General features: G+C 33.0%; 1 protein-coding gene across 4 annotated transcripts; it reads left to right on the forward strand.

Moving 5' to 3' along the window:
* Positions 1–815: 815 nt before the first annotated feature.
* On the forward strand, positions 816–5,059 carry LOC115965565. Of its 4 annotated transcripts, none has more exons than XM_031084819.1 (3): positions 816–930; positions 2,003–2,512; positions 4,513–5,059. In XM_031084819.1, exon 3 carries the CDS (start codon positions 4,581–4,583, stop codon positions 4,899–4,901), a length of 321 nt encoding a protein of 106 aa, XP_030940679.1. In that variant the 5' UTR covers positions 816–930; positions 2,003–2,512; positions 4,513–4,580; the 3' UTR covers positions 4,902–5,059. The 4 variants fall into 4 exon arrangements, with proteins under 4 accessions (XP_030940679.1, XP_030940677.1, XP_030940678.1 ...); XM_031084817.1 differs by lacking the exon at positions 2,003–2,512 and adding an exon at positions 3,127–3,425; XM_031084818.1 differs by lacking the exon at positions 2,003–2,512 and adding an exon at positions 3,127–3,326.
* Positions 5,060–18,121: the final 13,062 nt, after the last annotated feature.

The following is an 18,121-nucleotide window of genomic DNA, read 5'->3' on the forward strand; positions in this document are numbered from 1 at the left end:
TCAAGAGCTGCACTTATCAATTTTAAAATAATTAATTAAAAAAGATCAAGAGCTCTATATTGGGGAACACATTCAATTTCAGGTGTGTTAACAAATTCTGTTAGTTTATAATCAATTATATATATTTTTTTTATGTTCTATAGCATTTTTATAATCAATATTTACATCGTGAAGTTTCAGAATTTTGATTTTACCTCATGAAGTTTGAAAGTGTTTGGATTTTACACTCTGATATTTTAGAATTTGGATTTTACCCCATATATTTTAAGAGTGTTTGGATTTTACTTCTTAAAGTTTGAGGTGTAAAATCCCAACACTCCCAAACTTTAGGAGGTAAAATCCAAATTATGAAACGTTAGGGTGTAAAATCCAAACACTCCAAACTTAAGGGTATAAAATTCAAATTCTAAAATTGTAGTTTGTAAAATCCAAACATTCCCAAACTTTAGAAGTGTAATTTGCAATTTACCCTAATAAACAATAACTATACAAGACATTTTTTTTCTTCATTTCATAACATATAACTATTTAATATTTGTTTTAGCTATATAGTGTTATTTATAAATTCAATATTTGCAATTGTAATAAAATATAAACTAAGATTAAATCATATATCATATATCATACTCAATAAATTTTTCGTGCATCACACGGGTTAGCGACTATTTTTTTAAAAAAAAAAAAAAAAAAAATCCTGTCATTAACAATAGTAAAACTGGAAAATTTGCGTTAGAAAAGCCCAGGCTATATATGGCCCAACAAAAAAGAGAAGTTTTAAATCTGGACTGGGCATTAAAAAAACCTACGGGTTTCGGATCCAAGTACCCGAGATTACTAAGCCCCCTTTGTTTTAGGGTTTATGCGCGCGCTGTGTCTCTGTGTAGAAGAGAAGACTCCACCTTCTCTCTCTGCAACTTGGTATTTCAGCAGGTAATCCTTCATTTCTTCACTTTTTTTCGTTCCACGAAAGGATAATTAGATAACCCAAAAAAAACCCATTTGATCCCACAATAGTCCTTCGCTAAAATTCACTTCAATCTTTTCTTTTTTTGGTTTTTTCTCTTCAAACAAAATTTGGCTTTTCAGTATTGATATTCTGTTCTACCAAACAGAGCTAAAGGAAATACATTGTATTGGGTTCTTTGAATTATTGTTATTATTTGTGCCTGTTAGTAATTCTCTATTAGACATATGCTTTGAAAGTGTTATTTTCATTGATTTATAGTAAGAGGATATCTGGGTTATAGCCAATGAGCTCTAGCTCAAATGGCAGGATGAGGTCATGAATTCAAGACCCATTGGGTGTGTTTGTGGCTTAACAATTGAGAAAGAGAGAGAGAGGATATTTGGGTTATAGCTTATAAAGTGCTTCACCTGAACCGTGTCGACATGCTTTACCGGCAATTGTTTGTTATCAAGATTTATATGTTGACTTTTTATAGTTCATTCTATATATATGATTTCAATATCTTACAATTATAGATCATGTGTCTAATTTGATTCGTTTAGTGTAACATGGATAAGATACCAATATATGATTACTTATCTAAAAAATGGATAAGATACCAAATTTAGGCAGTCAAAATAGCATCCCTGCTGTTGCTTGAGATGCCTGATTTTGACTGATTGTGTATAATCTATATACTAATTTTAGGCAGTTAATTATGTTTCTTGAGTTAAATGCTGCGCAAGGGCACAACATTTAACTCTTAAGCTTGTGATTTTAGCTGTTGCAGGCTCCAACAGATCCTACAGTAATTTTGAAATCACAATGACATAAGTACTTCACCACAGTAGTCTGATTTTTTTTTTTTAAATGGTTAACTTTCTTTTTCCTCACATACACAAGGAGTTATTGCTATTGCTGATGCCTGAATACCTGCTTTTACAAGAAAGTTTTTGCTCTACTTTCAGTCCTCCACCAACTTTATATTGTTGTTTTTTTTTTTGAAAATTTATATAAATAATAATTATATTGAAAAAATTGAGTTTGTGTATACAGGAGCTTTACATAAGCATTGATCTTTCCCTGTGGATGTGTTCAATTATACAGTGGCACTTTGTAGAGAGTGTCACAGGTAGCTTTCATGCAGCATAGGGCCATGTACTCATCTAAGTTTAGGATATTGGTCTCCTCTCTTTTTGCTTAGTTTAAGTGGAGGGTCAAGAGCCATGTAGCTCAACTGGAACTTCCTGGTGTTTCCAGCAAAGATGTCAAGGGTTCAAATCCCCTCTCACACAGATTTTTCCTGCTCCAAAGGGTGAAATATTTACACCAACCACCAGGGTGTGGGCAGATTTTAGTTGCTCTGTTCTGAATGTATCTACTAAAATACCCAAATATTTTTCAGAATTTCAAAATTACCCTTAGGCTTTCCTTTCTTTCATTCTCCTCTTTCTACCCTATGTCACATTTCGCACAGCACACTCTCACAGCCACTACCCAGCCCTTTCTCACTCTGCCCACCCCTCTCTCAAAGTCAAAGCCAAAGAGAGCACCCAACTTCTTAGAGTAAGTGCCTCTGTCTTTTTCTTAGAATGAGATCTTGTTTCATTTGATTAATGGTTGAACCCTGGCTGTTTGTTGATGTTTGTTTTTTTTTTTTTTAATTAATTAATTAGTTTTTTTAATTTATTATTATTATTTTTTTCATCCTGGTGAAATGGATGGTTCTTTTTCCCCGCACCTCTAAGTTTAATTCATTGATGTCTGCATACTTTTTTATTGATACTATATGTTACTGAAGTGGGTATCTTCATTATCTTCTGCTGTATTTGATTTCAAGAGGAACTATATGAGGCTAATTCAATTATTACGTGACATTTGGCTTTGTTGTTTTGAGATAATTTTTGGCTTTCAAAATTTTGGGCTTTTTGTTTCAAGAGGAGCTATATGTTGCTGATTCATTCTCATATGCTGTATCTGATCTCAACCAGACTTTGCATTTTAGTTAGACTACTTTCGCGTCATACCCAACCCATCCTCTACCACCATAAATTCTGGTTTTGGAAGAAACTGTGATGCTGCTAAAATTGAGATGGGGCATGCAGTAGCCAATTAATGGGGTTCAACTGCATTCTCTATCTGTAGGCACCCTTGAATTACCTGATACACGGTTTTTGCAGGTGGGTTCGTGTATTTGTGGTTTACTCCCCAAGGCCTTTTGGGCCCTGCCTTGGTGAGGTTCCATGTCATAAAAAAAGGGTCTATAGATGCAGGTTCCACCATGCACACAAAGTTTTCTCCATCAAACGGAGTGTTCACACGCCCTGAACTTGCATTAGGCACGTGTATATCATCCAACAGCGACACAAGCTTGATGCAGGTCATTTCAAGAGGCTGTTTTACATTTGCAGACTTGACACAAAATCAGTAGCAACAGTAGCTAAGTCAGCGGCCACCCTAACCCTCTTGTAACTAATTAGTGAGTGAGTTAGATGATTGTTTAAGCATTGGCCAATAAGATTTATACACTTGTCAATCATCTAGGAGGTTGCCAATGCCAAAAAACTAGTATTAAGTACCAGAATGTAAGCACTTTATAAATAAGTTTTGATATGTGAATGAAAATAAGCCTTGAGAGCTTTTCTTTGAGAACTTTGTGTTCTTTGTAGATGCCTAACCATCTATCAATTTGTTCTAAGCAATTCACATCCCATTTAATTCTAATTCCTCTTACAGCCCATCATATTCCCTGCATCAAAGCTTATGCTGCAGTGTGTTTTTATTTTGGAGATCATAAAAAAAAATGGATTTCATGTCTGTTTCACATCTATGGCTAGTAGTATTGCTTACTAATTTAGCATATCATGACTTATCTAAGAGTATCGTGACTTAAATGATTCTTAAAGACGTGGGCATTGTGTATTTGATTATGTATTGGTAACATTGAGTTGGTAAATATTTAATGTGTTATTGAACATTAATTTATTAGGTGTTATTGAATATAAATTATGTACCTTTAGCATGGGGCAGATCTTGCAGGTCAGGGACAGGGCAGATTACCCCAACCTGCGTGGCAGGGCAGGTTTGGGGCAGGATAATTTCCCTGCAGGGTGGGGTTGGGGCACCCATGATCTGGCCCCGTCCCTTCGCCATCCCATATGAAAGATGCTAGCTCTGGGGTTGGACCCTTGTTGTTTTGAGAAGTGCTGCTTTTCTTTTGTTAAAATAAATTCCGTAGAGTTGGCTTATTTCAAAAATTTTGATTATTCTGTATGCTTAGAAAAGGATGCAATGACAAAAAATAGATTGTCATTGTTACTTCATTCTTGATGTGAACTTGTCAGATTTTATCCATTGAGGATCATGGTGTGTATGTGGATAAATTATGTATGTTGACTGGTTTTGAGAAATATTTGGGTTTGATGTTGTTTAGGCAGGCTGATTTTGATCAAAGATAGGACATCTATGTATTAGTCCTGATATTGTGATTGCATTCAAGTAATTTTATAGAAGGCTATGAACATATAGCTATTTTCTTTGAATTCTCAAGTAAGAAACTTTTGCAGGGCCTGTTCCTTCTGTGCTTTTCACTGTTTGTCAGTCTGCCAAAGATTTGTGAAGGATTTAAAACAGGATGTCAACGGAGCAAAAAGGAGAAGATGATCAGCAGGTCGCAAGTACCACAGCTGTTGGCTTGAGAGGAATGGTAGAAGAACAATATCGCAAAATCAAGGAGAATGCAGAAACTTACCCTTATGTGTGGGGTTCCTATATTGTTGTTTATGGTGGTTTTGCTCTCTGGGGTGCCTACAGATGGAGAAAGCTTCGTAGGACTGAGGATAGAGTACGAGTGCTTCAAGAGAGACTACGCAAGCTTGTGGAAACGGAAGAGTCAGCAAGCACTGTGAAATCAGTTGAGAAGGCTCCACCAGCTCCTGATAAAACCTCCAAATAGTTAGCTTATATGGCTCTACCAGATTCTTTTACCCATCAAAATTGCTTGATTTTGGAAACAGATTGGTTGGGCTTACTAAAGTTTGGTGAGAATTGGAGAAACCTCAAATGCAAAATAGTTTCCAATAGCATGCATAAATTCAATTTTGATATTTTTCACATTCTAAACCATTGTCAAGATGTAGATTCTCATAAATTAACAATCTCCTAGGTTTCGGTGTCATTTTTCAGACACAGGATTTTTTTTTGTGGTAAGAGTTAATAGATTTTTTTTTGGATATCCAAGAGTTAATAGATGGTCGGTGTAATAATGTTTAGAGATAATTTGTTGCAGGGCAAATGGAGCTTGAAAATAAGCTATCACTACTCACTAGTACCAAATAAATTGTATCACGTAGAACTGACTATTTCTTATCAGTTAAAAGTTGAGCTCGTGACTTCAGGTTGTTTTGGTCTAAGATTATCATCTTTTTGTAGGAAAATTATTGTATATTCTCGGAGTACTATAAATACATATTCTTTCCTCTCACATGAATGGTGGGTCCCACCATAAATTTAATTAGTGGGACTCACCATTCATGTGAGAGGAGGGAGTACGTATTTATGATATTCCGGGAGTACACAATAATTTCCCTCTTTTTGTATATGCTCTTCGGATAACAACAATAAAAACTTCTCTTGGATAATGTGTAGCGGCACCATCTGCATTAACCATCAAATCATTCCCAACCAGTTTTCTCCTTCGTTTCTAGTTGTAAAAAACTAAAAATAGATTACTATAGCATCTATATTCGCACTCTCTCTCCCTCAAAACTCATATATTTGAGTCTAAAAGTGCAATAGTATTCTGAGTTTTTGAGATGCAAAAAAAAATTTCCGTTGCCTAACAATTTTCAAGAAGTTTTGCAAAGCATGGCAAGAGTTTTGAGATGTAGTGACACTATCCAATTTTCACGAGGAGAACCTCGCTTTAAATCCCTCTCTCTCTCTCTCAAATCCCTATCTCTTATCAAACGTCTCTCTCACTCTCTCTAATCACATCTTTTGACAATCAACCATTAAACCACTTTTTCTCTCTTTTACCCTTGATCTTATCATCATAGATCACATTTAAAGTAAATAAGTTTATTTTATATATTTATTTAGCTTTATAAACAATTGACATGAATTTTTTTTATTATTAATATGGTTTTAGGTAAATTGTTGTTGTTTGTAAAGGATAGGGTTTATGTAAGAGTCATTACCGACTCTAGAAAAAGGCTGGTGGTTTGTTCTTGAAGTAGTCTTCTTTGTGTTATGTATAAGGCTTTCATCGATTGCAAGAAATATGTAGGCAAATGCTAATGTAAGTGAAATGAGAAGCAAGTGAAAATAGTGAAGAGTGGTGTGTGTGTGTAATGTTATAAGTATCGATGAAGCTTCCATTTTATTGAGAAATCTTTGGTGTATGGTGAGATTCATTATAAAGTATCTGATACTTTCCTTCTGAGTGTTAAATTTATTATTTCAACAAAATTTCAGCAACAAGAAATCTCAACAATTAGGTCCTATTGTTAAGTGAAGCTAATAGTGTTTTTGATAAATCAATCTCTATTGTTATACACGTTAGAATATGTTTTAGTTTGAAGATATCAAAATTTTATGTAATAGATAGTGTGTTCTTATTTGTAAATATTTTTTAACTAGTCGCTAACCCGTGCGATGCACGGGATATTTAAACAAAATTTATACACATTCACTTTTATTAGTACAATCATTGGAAAATAATTCTAACCAATACCCAAATGTAAAAGACATATTGACTTACTATTTAAAGTAACCTTCTGAAGAATTTACACATATTGTGCAACTGAGCCTTAATTTCTCATCAACAATTAGAAATATAAACTGCAAATATATAAATAAAGACCATGACTTGAGAAGGACGCATTAAACTTCAAATTAGAGTAGTAATGTTACTTTCTCAATCTTTGCTCAGTTGTAATAATAATATAGAGGAAATTCAAAACATGGAAAGAAAATAAAAATTACAACAATTAATTCCATTATCTTTCATGCTATACTTTAAAAGGGTTAGTAACAGATTATATGCTTAAAAGGGTTAGTAATTAATAGCACTTACCCCCACTATTAGTATACAGACACCAAGTGCGGTCGTCTTAACCCTTTGAATGAACCTTCCTCAATTGGACCCTATCAAAAAAAAAAAAAAAAAAACACCCAATTAACAAAATTGATCCAAAAGGGTCTAAAAAGCACACAAAATCAATTCAAAAAAAAAAATATGAGACAAAGTATTTACTTTCCGCTGCCAATGAAATCGTCTTCTGTATTGCTGTTCCAAATTGCAACACTTATCTCTCTAAGGCCTTTAATTAACGAAAACACAAACTTCTCTTGGAATACCGGAGTATTATGACCATCTATACACACACACACAAAACAAAATCAACATAACTCACTATAACTCTATAGAAGCCTCAAAAATATAAAGATAAACTAAAGGGGTGGAATTTGATATTTACGTTTGGAGAGAGAGAGTTTGCAGAAACCGTGGCTTTATATTTCTTAACTTGAGAGAGGGGTAAGGTTACTAGGGTTTTAAGGAGTTATAATGTTTTTGTTTTTATTTTTTATTTTTTAAATATTGTGCTGACGTGGAAAATTGTGGTGCCAGCAGAGGCTTCGGTTTTATATATATATATATATAGAAACTTGAGAGAGGGCTAAAGTTGCTAGGGTTTTAAGGAGTTATAATGTTTTTTTTTTTTTTTTTAAATATTGTGTTGATGTGGAAAATTGTGGTGTCAGCAGAGGCTTCGGTTTTATATATATATATATATATATAGATTATAAAAAATGGATGTGGGTATATAAAGCAAAAGTAAAAATTAGGTAAATCTCACTAAGGATCTCTCTTGATAAGTTTTATAATAGCAATAAATAAATAAAAAATCGTTAGGTGAAAATCTCTTCAATTAACAAGAAATTTAACAAGAAAATAAAATGCTGCATAACAATTAACATAATTATAATAATATTCAAACATAATATATATATATATATATATATATAAACTTTTTATGAAGACATAAAAACAATCAAAGAAAAATATTAATGATGTATTTGGTTATATTCTTATAAAAAAAAATGAAAGGACTTCACTTAAAATTGTTTTCTTAAGTTTCAAATTATATCAAGTTGGCCCTAAATAAAAAAAATGGATAAGAATTCACTTTGTTCCAAGAGTACCAATATCTTTTTTCAATTGATTTTGATTCGTGCCGCCAAATGTGTAATTTAATACCATTTGAGTAACATACCAGTGGCAGCAAAAAGAAAAGACTATATATATAAATATATATATATATATATATATATATATAATATACGATAAAATAGTTGATAAAGAAGAAGATAGCAAAATAGATATAGTCAAAATAAATTAAAACAGAGTATGGAATATGAAAACTGAAACAAATAAAATCTTACTTGAAAATACTTCTGTCTTTGATTAAAACTGAAAACTTCTGCCTTTCTTACAAGCTTTGAAAATAAACACTGTCTGAAGAGTTACAAGATTACAAAGTAAAATCTGTAAAGGGTTACAAGATTATCTGTCTGAAGGGATAAGGTTACAAGATTACAAAAAGAAAGTAGAGTACAAAAGTCTTTCGGGGAGGGAGAGGGTAAGCTATATGGTTATCTCTAAGCAATTAATGATTACTGGCGGAACTATTACTAACCACCCAAACAACGCCTATCCGTCGGCTACAACAAAAGGGCTGACCAACGCGAAACTATGGTTTGCCAACGAGTCTTTAGGCTGACCAACGCTAACAAGGAGCAAGTAGTGGCTATGTAGTAATAAAATTCCTAGTAATTTCTTAATTGCAAAGAAATAAAACTCATACATAAACCATCCATGGCTCTGATACCATTTAACTACCCAGGAGAGAGCACAGCAGTAATATAGAAGCATAAACAACAATAAAATAGTTGATAAAGAAGAAGAAAAAATGGATAAGAATTCACTTTGTTCCAAGAGTACCAATATCATTTTTCAATTGATTTTGATTCGTGCCGCCAAATGTGTAATTTAATACCATTTGAGTAACATACCAGTGGCAGCAAAAAGAAAAGACTATATATATATATAGGGGGAAAATTTTTTTTTTTTTCCTTGTTAAAGTGAATGACTAAATTTTTTCTAGCATTTGACTATTCTCTTCTTGGGTATGTTTAGTCTCGTCCTACACACATTATTAAAATTACATAGGGAAATTTTTTTTTTTTTTTCCTTGTTAAAGTGAATGACTAAATTTTTTCTAGCATTTGACTATTCTCTTCTTGGGTATGTTTAGTCTCGTCCTACACACATTATTAAAATTACATTCTATGTACTACAATTGTGTCAAATGAGTGTCCTCTTCTTCCCTCCCCCTCATTATGCCACGTTGATAATCTTTTTTAACACTTTATTTCACACACTTTATGAAAGAATCTGAGACCTGTTATATATTTTTTCTGAATGAAATAGGCAATCTCGTAGTTCTTAGTCTGTAAAAAATACATTGTAAGGTGCTTCGTTTTATTTTTTCGATTCAGAAACCTATTGCACCAAATTTTTTTTATAGGCATTTCACCTTGAAATACGAAATAGTATTGATATTGATACTAAATATTAAATAAAGCATATTAATATTAAAAAACAAATATTAGTAAATGTAAAATATAAATGAATAAAAAATAGTTTCGAGTGAATGCTCCCTCCAATAGGGATGGTAATGGGACGGGTTTTCTATTCCCCGCCCTACCCACTCTCATTTCGGGGTGGATTCTTTCCCCCACCCTAGCTTTAGCGGGTGCTTATGAGTCATAAGTACCTGCCTATCAAATGTATTCGTGTATATATATATATAATATATTATAATATAAAAAAATTGACTTAAAATATGTCATTCATTACTTCTAATGTTACAAAAGTTTCTCAAAGCATAACAATACAACATTTCAAGTATATAAACTTGCATTCTAACTCTCAAACTTAAGAAAACCTTAATCACATCTCAAAGGGTTCCAATAGCAACATACATACATTGATCATATGTTTAAGTGCATGTTTACAAGAAGCATGCATTTAACAAAGCAATATAAAACACAGAGATGACAAGATTCCTATCTTTTCTTTGAGCATGATAAAGTTCAATCAAGTAAAATTCATGTCAAATAGCACTATTCTAAAGGGGATTGAGATCAGGTGCAATACCATACCTAGGGTATTGCACTTGATGCAATTTCTATGAATGGTTGAGATTAATAGTTGCAAAAAGCAACTTTCAATCTCAACCATTGATTCAAATAAGTTAAGAAAAAAATTAAAAGAAGTAAAAAGTAAAAGTTAAAAAGGTGAAAAGTGAAAAAAATTTGTGAAAGATTTGGGTAAATTGCACCTGGTGCAATACCTAAGGTATTACACTAGATCCTAATCCTTCCAAAGGTAAGTCCCTTTCTATGACACACTCAAAATCAACCGCAATGTCTAGTAGTATTTAGGTTATAGTGACACATAAGTCCATTTTTTTATAAATTATTGTTAGATTGCAATTGAAAGTATAGTAGCTGACACGTAGTTTATTCCTCAATTAATAACACTAGCATGTAATCCATTCAAACGCACATATACATTTAAAATAAAACACAATTTTTTTTTTATAAAAATATAAATAATTAGTCAAATTATTTTTAAAAATAGCACGTAACACATGCATACGTATGGATACATTTAAAATTAAACATGATTTTTATCATAAAAATATAAATAATTAGTCAAATTATTTTTTTGAAAAAGTAAACATAATTAGTCACATATTAAAATTCTTACCTAAATTTAATACTACTTATGATTTTTTTTTCCTAATTTTTAATTAGATAGAACGTGTGGTGATTTTTATTGAGCATATGTGATTGATTGATTTTTTATTTTTTAAATAAATTTTATAAGTCTTTAATATTAGATTCTTAGTATTTTGCACTCGTTATTTCACTTGGCACAAAAATTAAAAAAACTTAGTAGATACATGACACAAACTTAAGTAGATAACTATGGTGTGGTCCCCACATAAACTTAAACACATGGCGCAAAATTGGATTCTAATTTCAAATTCTAATTGAACATTCTCTTAACTTTACCTCTCTCTCTCTCTCTCTCTCTCTCTCTCTCTCTCTCTCTCTCTCTCTCTCTCTCTCTCTCTCTCTCTATATATATATATATATAGATTAGTTCTTGTAAAATTTTCCACATAATCAATACTTTGTCGATTTTTTTGTTGTTGATAAACTGGACAGTTTAGACTTTCATTAAGGGAAAAAAACTAAAGAACAAAAGTAGAAAAAGCAGTCCTGTAAATATCAACAATAGAAGCAGGGAGGTTGAACTTATTACAAGAAAATGACCTTCTAAGACTACCCACCAGCTTAGCAGAAGCATGAGCTACAACATTACAATATACTAAGTTATGGTTTTTTCACATAACATTTATGCTGGCTTTATTCCATGACAAAAAGTGTTGTAATTGCATTAATTTATTTCTTTATATTTTGTGGGATTTCATTGTAATGGGTTTAGTATTAAGTTAGTAAGGATTGCTAAAGACAGTGAAGTTCGTGACTTGCTTGCGATTGACTCACAAGTGGACAACCCGTGAAATGTCACATGAGAAGCACATGCTGGAAGCTGAAGAGTCAAGTGTCAGGCTGTATTTCGTGAGTCACTTTGCGACTTGGCTAACCCTTAAGTGACCCATAAAACTCTCTGCTTGGATGATTTTAAATGTGACTCTTATATCCTTCACTCATACTATATATACCTTCATTACCCACAAAATTGTAAAAAGCCTTTCAAAGAGAAAACCCTAGCAATACACTTGAGAGTTAGAGATCGTAAACTCACAATCATCTATACAATTTCTCTTAGTTTTCCTCTACTCCTACCTCTCCAATTACAAATCCTTAAGAGGTCCTTAGCCCAAACACTTTCCTCAACCAATTTGAGAGTTGTGAGAAGTTTTGGTGCATGTGGGAAGTATTGGAAGAAGCCATAAATTGACGGATACAATTTAGAGCTAATTGCGGGATCCGGATAACTAGTGAAGGCATATCTCGATGAAGCTCGTTGGTAGCTGGAACTTGGAGGGTTTAAGTTCTTTGGATAGATTAGGCTTAGAAGGTCTTTTTGATATCCTTGTACTCCAACTTTATTCACTAGTGGATCGATTTGGCTTGGAGGGTTGCGAAAAGATTTTCGCCGAGTACTTTGGTTTCCTTTTCGATAACACATTTTGGTATTATCTTGTATTTACATCTCTCTTCCATTCTCTTTAAACTTTACATTTATTATTTATTGTATATACTTATGCTTTAGAGAGTTGTTCCGGTTTCATTGTGTTACTCTTACTCTTATTCCGCATTTAGTTAAGTATGGTAAAAGCAATCTAGCCGTAAGTTTTATTTGGGAGTCTAAACAAACTATAGTGTTTTTACACTATTTGAGCATACACAGTAAAACCCATAAACCAAGTTTTGTATACATGAAGCTTTGGTCTTACCAAGCAACATAACTGAAATTTCTGTTCATCAAAAAAAAAAAAAAAAAAAAAAAAAAAAACTGAAATTTCTACACCAACATATTATATAGATTAAACTTATAAGCCAACAAGAAAGCCTATTCAACTCATGTGAAAAATGAAAATTCTAAAAAAAAAAAAAAAGATTTTAGAGAGAGTAAATTTGAAATTAACAAGTTTTTTTAATTTATAATTCGATATTTGGAGAGTGGGAAATTTGAACGCTGAATGTTTCCATTAACATACAAGAAGGTGAATTACAAAATAACAAAAATGATTATTTTTAAAACAAATATAACTAGTGCAGTATTAAATATTTTTTTTTTTAAATCAAACTAAAAACAATTATAACTAATTAAGTAATTTTTAGCTAACAATTATTTTTTAGAAAGTGTCAAACACAATAAAATCTCACAACATTTTTACAACACTTGTTTTGAATTGTGGTGGATCTGAGTATAATCTTATTTTATTTTGACATATGATGGGTTGACACTTAAACTTGTTAAATTTTGTTGTGCTTGTAGAAGAACTCTTCCCCCTCACCGTCTAAATATTGCTTGCATAAATCAAAAGAAGAGGAGAAAATGAAGTCCTTTTATGATGCCAAACATGCGTGTCTACTTTCTTTAGATTAGATTAGAGTGTCATCCGCTCTTGTAAGTTGTAAGTATCATAACGTGAATTGCATTATGAATTATTTCTTATTTTTATTTTTATGTATCGTGTATTAAGATACACAGACATTTTATAAAACTTATGAAAAAAATTTATAAATATACATATATGAAATGGTTTATTTATTTATTATTATTAACATTGTAAGGACTGAAATTAGATTGGACCCAATATAGGACTGAGTTTTAACCCAAGAAGCCCAAACAATAAATTTGTAGAGCATGGATGAAAGAACTAGATCTACTCCAGAAGAAAAACGATAAAATTTGCTAATTTAAGGCTATTAAACACAAGTAAGATAAGAAAGTCTGTCCTCGGAGTAGCCTGAGGAGCTTATATTATATTGTCTTGTTGATCAACAAAGTTACAAGAGTTCACAGTCTTATCGTAAAAATTTCTTGATTTCTTCTCTCATATCCCTTTTAGTACATCTTCCCATGCTCTATACTATAATCTTGATATCATCCCTACCATACATGTGTATGTTAGATTCTGGGAACTCCTTCCTATCCCATCCAATACCTCCCAAAACCATCAACTAATAGCAGTAAGGCTGCTTGACCACTATTTAGGCATCACCTCCACATTAATGCGGCCAAAGAGTTGGTTGGGAGGCATTTAATGCGGAGATAGCAGCTTTTTGAAGATATTTGTTACCCTTTTCCTTTCTTACCCCTTGTCCAATGTCCAACTCTTAGTTGTGATGTAACTTCGAAGAAAGTCCATGATGATATGGCACTCTTACTGACCTCGGACACTTGTTGCCGAGATGGCTTTTCTCCTCGGACATTCGTTGAACTTATCTCATATTATCTCTACTTTTCTCTTTACTCTGTTCCCCTTATAATCTTATCTAGACATCCTCGAATTGGCTAATGTCCTCGGATTGGGTCACAGGCCCAGTTAGTACAGCCTTAACAGTACCTCCTGATTAATTGGCCCCCACAAACATGATACATAATCAATTAATGACAAATTTAATTATCACCATTAATATTTTGTAATTCTTTTTTGAAGACATTCAACATCAAAATCACCATCAAGCTACTCATTTCTCATCTTAATTTTTTACAAAAGTCTGGAAAATTAATTTTTAAAATCATTTTGACACCTTCAATCATGATTTAACATCCTTATAAGTTTTTGCCAGGCGGTTTTTTTTTTTTTTTGGTAAACTTGCCAGGCGGTTTCTCATTCATATAACTCTGTTCAAATATTTGCTTCACAAAAAAATTACATTTAAGTTTTAGCCTACTTGTCTATCAGTAATACAGATATAATGATCCCGAGTGGAATACTTTTCCCTAATTCATTTTCTCTTATCGCTTTTTTTTAGGAATTAAAAAACAAATAGGAACACATGAATTTGTATAATCAATCTATGTACTTAGAAAATTAGGAAAGCTCATTTGTATAAGGACAAAGTTTGGCTAAAAATTTGGTTGTACTCTAAGGCTACAACTCCCATTAAAATAATTAACATAACTACATATTTTGAAAAAGACAGAGTTTGACTAGAAACTTAGTTGTAGCCTATGATTACAACTTTCTTTAAAAAAATTAACATTGCTACATATTTTGAAAATCTAATTATTGGATTGCATGTTCTTTATGATTTAAACACATGTCAAATTTTGTGTCAATCGGATGTTATTTACTATATGATCCATAAAATTATTTTTTATGAATAATTTTTGTCGGACTGTGAGCTGTGCCATTCTACCTCAAAACCAATTGGTGATGAGGAAGATACACTCAAATCTTTTATAGCAATCGACATCACGCCATGCGAACCTATTTTTAAAGTGGTTGTAAGGAGTCAAATTATGGTTCCCCAACAATTTTAAATTACAAAAGTTTGCAATTTAAACAACTAATGACATAGTTATTGATTTTTTATCTTCTGAAAATTTTGTAAGTATAGAGAATATAAGAAGAAAATGTAATCTAATTGTGGATTTATCAAAATTTACATATAATAAAAAGATATTGAGTAAGGTTGTGCCCTTAGGATACAACCATATTTGTGGCCAAACTTTGTCATTTTGAAAATCTAGTCGTTGAATTACATGTTCTTAATAAACATGTCAAATTTTGTACCAATCAAATGCTATTTACTATTCGATCCATAACTTATTTTTTATGTATAATTTTGAACCACAAAAACGTGAAATTTAAATATTTGATTGATGACATGGTTATTAATTTTTAATCTTTTTTAAATTTTGTCAACATGGAAGATATAAGAAGAAAATGTAATTCAATGGTGGATTTGTCACAATTCACATCTAATAAAAAGATATTGAGTGGAATTGTAGTCTTAGATTACAACTAAATTTGTTACCAAACTTTATCATTTGTATAATCACACAAATGACAGAAATTTTTTAAGATAATATTAATATTAAAATAACACACACACACATATAACTATTTTTTTTATAAGTCACTTTGCTATATTAAACCATACTAACCCAAAATCTTGTTTAAAAACAAGTAGAACAACTTTTGGACAATCCAAAGCCTCAATTTTAATGGAAAATACTCAACTTAAACTCATATGATACACGCTTATATATTGTACAATTTATAAGCCCTACTAATACACATTTACGATACAGAATATTTTGACTATAATACGATACGTACAATACTTACAAGGACAAAGTTTCTCTCTAAACCTCTAAGTTAGTTTGGAGAGAAATTCTTCAAACTGCTCCTATATTTTTTTATTAGATGTAAATTTTGAAAATTTAACCAATTTTTTCCGTGTTCTTTATGTTCTTAACATAAATGTAAAATTTTGTTCAAATAGGATTTTTTTACTATTCGAGTAATAAATTTATTTTTATGTATAATTTTAGACCACAAAAACTTGAAATTTAAGTATTCGATTGATAATATAATTATTGATTCTTTATCTTTTTGAAATTTTGCAAACCTAAAGAATATAATAAGAAAATGACAAAGTTTAGCTACAAAATTGGTTGTAACTTAAGGGTACAATTTTACTTAATATCTTTTTATTAGAGGTGAATCTAACCGTTAAATTTTCAAAATTCACATCTAATAAAAAGAAATAAGAGGAGTTTAATGGGTTTATCTTCAGACTAGTTTGGAAAGAATATTTTCTTACTTACAAACAAGGTTTCTCTTCAAATTATGCTCAAGTAGGGTGTGGGGAATTATTCAATTCTCCCTAAAGACCATGCCACTATTACCTAATGGTCCTCCAAGAGGATTGATTAATTTCTTGAGAAGGAGGGGCTGAGTTGCAAGGTCAACAAATAAAGATTAGAGTAGGTTTAATTTCAAATTTTCCCCAAGTTTTCCACACTTTACCTGGTGGTTTTAGATTATTCACATTGATGATTGTAAAACAAGTTAAAAGTTATTTTAGCAACCAAAATCACAAAAAACTTACTACATTGGTAATGCTATATTTAAAACAATTTACCACATTTTTTTTGAGAATTTTAACCAATAATATCTGTAGGGGTAAAGGCCCAAAATCATACAATGGGCCTTGGGCCCCATACGGGAAGATCAGCCACGTTCGAGGAGAAGACGTGGGTGCCAAAAGGGCTCCCAGCCAAGTTCTCGTGGGCATGAAGACATTTAAAGGGTGGTCCGAGGAGAAATGTCTCTTCGGACATGACAAGTATGGCTCAAACATGCACTCTGCCTACTAGAAGGACCTACCCCAACGGACATTAGTGACAAGGACAAGTCCCACAGATCCGTGGCAAAGAAGGAAACGTAAGATGTCCAAGGAAAGGCTGCAGGTGCCACATTAAATGCGTTACAGCTACTTTTCTGACCGCATTAATGTGGAGAGGACCTGTGAACAGTGCTGCCTTGGCTACCGCAACTCACAGAAAGATGGAGGGGGTGTCCGATGGGACAAGCACACAGTAAGGGTTCAGATAATCAACAAGTGTAAGGCCATGATGGCTTCAAGAAGACTATATAAGAAAAGGAGTCCTCATGAGGGAGGAGGAGAACGGAGGAATAGAAAAATAACGGTAGACTTGGAGTAGGAACCAGCAAACATTCATCTCATCTCTTCAGACTGAGAATATATGGGTATTAACAGGATTTGTTTGTGTCTAATTGTTGTGTGGCCCAACCTTAACTATTGCCCACTTCGCTAAGGCCTAGTTCTATAGCCCATTATCTATAAATTCATTGTTTCTGGGCTCCTTGGATCAAGACCCCATATCTGTTGGGCTTGGGCCCCAAATTGTGACCCTACAATTGGCGCCGTCTGTGGGGAGAACTTGTACCTCAGTAAGTACAACCGTTAGAAATGGAAGGATCAGGTCCGTGCCAAACGGGGCCCGCAGACTCCCAATGGCAGGACAACTTTCTCAACCTCAAACGGGAAAGAGATCAAGACAAGCGACGAAAGGGTAGTGTGAATACCTCCTATACGAGTAGAAGCCGTTCGAGAGGGAAAGGCCATGCATCCCAAAAGCGGGACGGGAATAGGGCTCTACAGCAAGAAATCGATGACCTGAAGAGGAAGTTGCGCCGAGCACAGCGAAGGCGTCTCTCCCCCAGTCCGGACACCAAGGATGAAGAGGACAGCGAATACAGGCGAAGGAGGAGAACCCCACCAAGTGAAACTTTCTCCTATGAGGAAAAGCAACCTCACAAACGCAGCCACAAAAGCCCGTCCTACAAGGGCTTAGTAAACGATGCTATGTGTAAAGCCCTGGACCGGATCTCCTAGTCACCCTTCACACGCAAGATAGAGGGGGCTGAACTTCCTCGGCGGTTCCACCAACCCACTTTCACCATATATAATGGTCGGACAGACCCGGTAGAGCATGTAAGTCAGTTCAACCAGAGGATGGTCATCCATTCCAAAGACGAGTCTCTGATGTGCAAAGTGTTTCCATCCAGTTTGGGACCT

The sequence above is a fragment of the Quercus lobata genome, chromosome 10 (assembly GCF_001633185.2).
Source record: "Quercus lobata isolate SW786 chromosome 10, ValleyOak3.0 Primary Assembly, whole genome shotgun sequence".
Taxonomy (NCBI): domain Eukaryota; kingdom Viridiplantae; phylum Streptophyta; class Magnoliopsida; order Fagales; family Fagaceae; genus Quercus; species Quercus lobata.